At 40.3% G+C, this 7,226-nt stretch overlaps 1 protein-coding gene across 1 annotated transcript; it reads right to left on the minus strand.

Annotated features, from left to right (window-relative positions):
* Nucleotides 1-5,935: 5,935 nt before the first annotated feature.
* LOC148029251 (uncharacterized) lies at nt 5,936-6,670 on the minus strand. The gene has a single exon (XM_087688540.1). It carries the CDS (start codon nt 6,668-6,670, stop codon nt 5,936-5,938), a length of 735 nt encoding a protein of 244 aa, XP_087544666.1.
* Between the last annotated feature and the right edge of the window lie 556 nt (nt 6,671-7,226).

The following is a 7,226-nucleotide window of genomic DNA, read 5'->3' on the forward strand; positions in this document are numbered from 1 at the left end:
ATAAAGAAATTTCAGGGCTATTTCATGGGCTGATTTATAATGATACATTGGTTGAAATACATGCAGCTGTTGATGCAGAAAATCAAGCTGGAAATTAGTCCATACAGGTATGCACATTGGATATTTATGACATAATTCAAGAATTTGCAGATCAAGAAGCTTCTGGACAGCCAAACAAGGATGAGGTAAGAGTAAAAACAAAGTATAAGACAATTGACAAGAAGGTCAAGCCGGTGGCTACTCCACTACCTCCTGAAAGTGAAGGACTGGCAGAAAGGGTATCCAAACAGCCAAGCCTTCGTGATCCCAAAGATATTGGTCATCAATTTATAGCTGAAAGTTTACAAGAGCTAAAAATTGGTGAAGACTCTTTTCTCTTGCCAGCTGAAAAGAAAATCTTCATGCATATATTAAAGAAACATGGAAAAGATTTTTCATTTCAGCCACATGAAATTGGCTGTGTGGATCCAAGTGTTGTGGCACCAATGGTAATTTTCACGGTCCCACACATTCCTTGGAATCTTAAACCAATTCTGGTACCAAGGGCTCATTTGCCTAAGTTATTGGAACTTTTAAATGAAAAGATAAAGATGCGAATATTGGAGCCATCTTCAGCTCCGTATTCCAACCGATGGTTTACCGTGCCTAAGAAGAATGGATCTTTGCGATTCATTCAAGATTTACAGCCTGTCAATAAAGTCACTATTAGAAATGTTGGTTCGAGGCCAATTGTTGATGAATTTGCTGAGGCTTTTGCAAGTAGAGAAATTTATTCCATGGGTGATTTATATTCGGGTTATGACCAATTTCAGCTTGCTTTGGAGAGCCGAGACATTACCACAATGAAGACACCTCTTGGTTTAGTCTGCATGTGTACTCTACCTCAAGGAGCTACAAATTCAGTAGCTCACATGATGAATGCCATGCATAAAGTATTGAGAGATTATATTCCCCAACTAACTCTTCCTTTCCTTGATGATGTACCAACCAAAGGATGTGAAATTCATCTAGATCTCAATCATTTGTGTCTGCTACTCCATCTGTTTAAATAGATTGGAAAGAGTGTATTTAGCAGAGGCTAACTCTATGGCTGCCTTATGCATCTGGTCTTTGGATTGCATCAATTCTTCATAGAAAGAAGCATATAGCTGTTGAACACAAGCTATCACTGAGAGTTCAATAGAACTCTGGATGTCTTTACAAAGGAAAGGAATAGCATCCCCTGTCACTAAGCTGTTCAATGAAGGAACTGATATATCCAAAGAACCCTCTTGATGTGCCCTGAATAAGTTGTTGCATGTGAGGTAGGCAAGGAGGTCACTTCTAGAGGTAGCAGGAACTGACACTAAAGGAATGACTGGTGGAATTTTCTCTACTAGACACTTCAAGCACTTCCACTAAATGACCAATGGAGGAGGGGAGTCAATATCCTCTATGTTAATGGGTTCTGAATCTTTTGAAGGTGGAGGGGGAGGGACTGGATCAGATGGATGAGGAGGTAAAACACCCTTCTTAAGGCCTGAATATGTCAAGAAAGCATATAAATATGAACCATAGGTTACATTGGTAACATTTCCTCTAGTCACCTTGACAAAATGCTGGTCCACTACGTAAGAAGGTAAGTACTCTAGTCAATGGCAACCCCTTTTAAAACCATCTTGGAAGCTGTGAAGAGCTCCTTGGACAAATAGTGAGATGGTGTCTTGGCAAGCATGAACTTGTCCTGGAGAAATTGGAAGACTAGCTTCCAGAGAGGATCAATGATCATTGAGAAAGACACTCCTGAAGTGTTAATCACCTTCTTGACATCGAGGAACTCTTTATTCTGGTTTTGTAACAGCTTGAGGATCTCTTCATTTGAGAATAACTGTCTAGCTCTGACAAAGGGTTCTCCTTTGTAAGGAAGAGACAAAGCCTTCCCTAACCCTCTAGGTGTCAGGACCATGTAAGTACCACGAACCAAGCCCGTTGTATGACGCAAGAAACTCATTGCAAAGGGCTAGATTGTCTGAAATCAGAGGGAGTGGAGCAGCCATAAAAGATGCAAGGCCAGCTTTCGCAATAGGCTCAAAAGTCAGTAGAGAAGAATTATCCCTTACTGATTAATGGGACATGCTGAACAGGAGGAGGAGCTTGAGGCGCATGCATATGGAATATTCACGCACACTACACACATAGACAATCACAGTGAATGCCTACAAAACAATAGAATATCTATAAAAAAAATCGATCAGAATAAACAGACACAGACGTGACTAACCAACTAACCATCCCAAACAATCCACATCCTAGAAAAAATTCGGCATAACCTCTATATATATGTGACCGAAAGCTTCACGCTATGCAATGAAAATGCACCCGAGACCCCGTATCAGGTGGAAAAGAAAACTATTGATATCACCCGTAATCATATCACACAATCAAACCATAATACCTCAATAACATTCTCAAGACATAACCAAAACTTCGGTAAATAATGAGAACTTAAAAGACTGCACGTGCCCATCCCACGATGCATATTTATTGAAAATGAAAAAAAGTGCAATGAGGGGAATGATTTTAGTGAAGGGTTCGTTTTAATAAATTATTAACAATGATTGAAATTTTATTAGGTTGTAAACCTTAATAAGGAAATGGTGGTTCATTTTTAAATTGTTAGTTACAATTTATTAATGTGAAATGGTGCTTTTAACGAATCCCGGACTTCGATACCCAGACTCAGGTCTCTAAATGCATATTCATTTGATTAAAAATTTGATGTGTTTGAAGCGCTCTTCTTTTTCAACACGTGCATTTTTGTGACAGTTGGTTCATTTTTATTTAAAGTTAAGGTGCCTTTGAAGCGCGCGTAGCACGTGCAAAGTGAACGGTGGGTTTATTTTAATTTATTAGAAAAAGGCGTGTTTGGTGTGAGTGTGCATGCCATGGTGGTGTTTAGGATTCATTTTAAGAATTAATCGTGAATTTAGGGATAGCGAAAAATAAAAAATAGGAAGGAAAAAAGAAAAATACATGGGAGTGGATATGTGTGTATGTAATGAAATGGAATGTGCATGTCTCAATCCCAAGATGTAAGTCAGCAGTCCAAAAAGGAAAACAAAACCACGAACTGAAGATAATATGACACGTCAAGGGCCAGGTTAGTGGAAGCATATTTGTTTGGTGTGCGCGATTTATTTTGTTTTTGTTTTTGTTGATGGTGTTGTTAGGTTATTATTTATTTTTAATTTTTGTATTTGTTTGTTTATGTATTTTTTTTAAAATGATTAAAATGGGATAAATAAGACACATGAATATATTATACATTTTTATGGTGAGATTTTAGCAATCCACCGTGAATAAAAACTAGACCATCAAATTTCAACAATATTTTTGGATTTATCTAGTATTTTTCAGCTTATTTTTGGAATTGAAAATGATTTTTCCATGAATTAAGGTATTGAATTTAGTATTTTTGCCTTAAAATAAAAGTTTGACAATTTGGCAAGGCATTTTCAATGTATGGAACATTCTAGAAATATTGAGATGAGTTGGTGGATTTTTTTTGAAATTATTTTTGATTTTTATTGATTTTTAAATGAATTTTGTTCAAATTTCAATGAATTTGAAGGATTTTTAATATTTGTAATTTCTATGCAAATTATTTTCCACATTTCAACCAAGAAAATAAACCAATTTTTTTTTCAATTTGGTAAAGGATTTTTAAAGCTATTTTTCTATTTTTAAATTGAATTTTTTATGATTTTTTAGAAATTTTCAGTTTTTAGGTGTTTTCTCGGGTTTTTAAAATTAAAATAGGTACCCGGACTGCGTGTGAACAGCTGCATGGAAACGGCTGAGCACGCACCACCGCACAGACAAGTCCGGGCGCGCATCCTCACGCATGAATGCCCGCTAGAAAATTCCCACAGACTCACGCATGAACTAGGCACACAAAGACGACAGGGGCTCTTGCGCGACGCCACTCGAACATGCGCACCTGGAAACACGCGAGCGCGAAAACACAGTGTAGGGGAATGTGGGGTAAATTGAGGGAAGGGGGGGTAAAAATGAGGGGGGTTAAAATAGGGGTGGGGGGTAAAATGGTAGGGAGGGGGTAGGGTGAAAGTTGGGGGGGGGGGGGGGAGATAGGGATAAATATTGGGGGGTAGGAGAATGGGGGGGGCGGGGGGGGGAGGGGGGTGTAGGGATAAATGTAGGGGGGTAGGAAAAAAGTGGGGGGAGGGGGGGGGGATAGGAGAAAAGTTTGGGGGGGGGGGGGCGGGGTAATTCGAGGGGTAAAATGGAAGGGAGGGGGGTTCAGTGGGCGGGCATGATGGGCGTCCAGGCCAGGCAGGCAGGGGGTGTGTACTAGGCAGGCGGGCATGATGGGTGCCCAGGCCAGGTGGCCGGGGGGTGGGGGCCAAGGCGCAGGCGACCGGGGTGGGTGGTGTGTTCAGGCCAGGTGGGCGAGGTGAGGGCGAGGCCAAGGCGTAGGCGATCGGGGTGGGTGGTGTTCAGGCCAGGCGGGCGAGGCGAGGGCGAGGCCAAGGCGCAAGCGACCAGGGGGGCGAGGTGTTGGAGAGGAGGGAGGGGCCCATGGAGCAGGCATGAAGGGGCGAGGTGTGGGAGAGGAGGGAGGGGCCACGGAGCAGGCGACTGGGGGACGAGGCATTGGAGAAGAGGGAGGGGCCCACGGACACGCGTGAAGGGGGCGACGACGATGGTTGGTAAGTTTTTATTTTATTTTATTTTTTAATTAGTAGTTTTTTGTGTGGTGTAAAATGTGCTCATTTTTGTTGTGGGGTATTTTTGTTTTGTTTTGTTTTTGTTTTTGTTTGTTTTCTTTTGGGTTGTGTATTTTTATTTTTATTTTGATTATTATGTTTTTGATTATTTATTTATTTTTTGGTTTGGGTTGTGTCGTTTCTGGTTTTTTCTGTTTTTTTTGTGTTTGTTGGTTTTTATTTTCTTTAATTTTGATTTTTTTGGGTTGTTGTGATTTTGTTTATTTTGGGATTTTTTGTGTGTTTTTTTGTTTTTTAAAAATCATTATTGTTATGGGTTTGTGTGTGGTGTTTTTTATTGTTTGAATGTTTGTTGTGTTTTGTTTTTTTTTTTGTTATTGGGTGGGTTGTTGTGGATTTTTTTGTTTTCTATCGTGTGTCTTTGTTTTGTTTTTTTTTTTTTTGGTGTTTTTTTTTGGGTTTGATATTGCTTAGTTTCTTGTTCTTTTATTTATGGAGTTATGTATGTGTTTGTGGTTTTTGTTGTGTGCGTGGGTGTGTGTGGGGTTGTTTTGTTTTGTTTGGTTTTTTTTTTGTCAAATGTATTTATTATGTGTGGTTGTCAAAATCACCCAAACATGGCCCATTAAGCATGGCTTTTACATTTCAAAGGACACTATTATGTACGCTAGCAAAAACCCCCAAATATCAAATCAAGCATGGTATTTTACATCTCAAGAGCTACTATCACCATACAAATCAAATTTCCTCATCCCATACACCATCATAAATACACTAAAATGATAAGTGTAGCCCTTTGTCAAATAGCTATTGCTTGAGATGATGAAGGCTCCAATACTATTCTCTATTGTGCTATGCCCAATTTTGCTTTTCATAATCAAGACCTCTTGTTCTCCACAACTACCATTTTCTCAATAATCAACTTGACATGTTGAACTATTGGAGTACATTTACATGTCGATAGATGCTTTGTTCTAATGCAACACCTAAAAATTGTTTGATTCTAAATCATGTTGTTATACCCAAGATTGCTCGTAATGCCATTGTTTCTCTCATTAAAAAAAAGATCACCAATACTTAGTTTCTAACAATGTGAGATACAAAGGTTTCTATACCTCAATACATTGCTTTTTCACTTGAGCTTCATTGATGGAGCAATAATGTTGTTGGCATGTAGGATAAGAAAGGAAAACTTCCTTGAACATGAGCTAGAACTCATCCTGTATAAAGATTGAAGGGCGGCTTGTACTTTGAGTAGAATTGGAATCCTCTCGTCGTTTCCTTGGTGAGGGATTGGAACGTCTAGCTAAATGTTCCTTTGGAGCTTCATCTCCATTTTGCCTCTTCTTTTCTACAATTTCCATGTACCTTTTCTTGATATCTAGTGAAAGTTCTAGAAATATGCAACAAAGAAATTGTCGCTTTCGTACTTCTGGTGAAAGCAACCCACATTCTTTAAAATCCTTGTATTGTTTGAGAATCTCATTGAAGGATCCCACATCTCTATCTCGGTTCACTCCATGGATTCGTCGAGAGGCCTCCTTGATGGAGTCAAATTCACGTGCCACCTTGACAATGATTGTGGGCAAAGGAGGCGAGTCCGGTGCTGTAGCACATGTGAGCTTAAAGCAATCAACCACCACTTGGAACCAATCTTCTGCTTCACGCCATCTTCGATTCCAATTGAAGGGCAACTTGTCCCAAGTGTGCCAATAAATGGATAGCTCGTTCCTAACCTGGTGCATCATAAAGCTCATGAGCTGCAAGAGGCGCGGCCTTGCGATAAAGGCCATGGCAAAGAAGCTAGACAAGTCGAGAAAATTGTAGAGATCTAGATCCGTGACTTTAAGGCACTCCATGTAGCCCTTATCTTTGAAGCTCTTTAGCTCTGCATATAGTTTCTCAGGATGGCTCTTATGGAACTTCTTGTGGGAGTGGACCATGATGTGGGAAACACACAAAATTAAGATCGGATGAACCGTGCATCAGAAGGACAGGGAGAAAAAAGGAAAAAGGGCAGGAGGAAGATGGAGGTCAGGGCTGCATATCAGAGTGTTGTTCTAAAACAATAAAGGTGCATTCACAAGGAAAACCGTTCAATTTACGGGAAATGCTTCAAAAAAACTCAAGAACCGGCAGTCAGAATAGGGGTTGGTAAAAAGGAAAACTGGTCAGGGCGAAGGGACGAATAGGGCTGTAAGGTTGGATGTGGATTTCGGTGAATGTAGGATACGTTCACATGGAAAAATGTCACAACAAGGGATAAAGGGAAAAAGAGAATGAACGGGCCCAAGGGTGGGTTGAACATGGGCAAGTGGGTGGGGAAGGGACCCCATCAGGGTAAAATTGGGTCATGGCATACATGCAGGAGTAAAGTGAGGCATATGCAGGGGGTATGCATCATAGACGCGCAATGACTCGTCCCCACACTAAAAAGTTTAATGGATAGGGTTAGATGCATCAACACAGTCTAGGACTCGTCAACCGACTGGACTCTGG

This window comes from Lygodium microphyllum, chromosome 11 (assembly GCF_053477565.2).
Source record: "Lygodium microphyllum isolate KBCC chromosome 11, Lygodium_microphyllum_v1.1.10, whole genome shotgun sequence".
Taxonomy (NCBI): Eukaryota; Viridiplantae; Streptophyta; class Polypodiopsida; order Schizaeales; family Lygodiaceae; genus Lygodium; species Lygodium microphyllum.

Coding starts and splice junctions, on each gene's coding strand:
- LOC148029251 (XM_087688540.1), bottom strand. CDS start 6,670: ATGGTCCACTCCCACAAGAAGTTCCATAAGAGCCATCCTGAGAAACTA.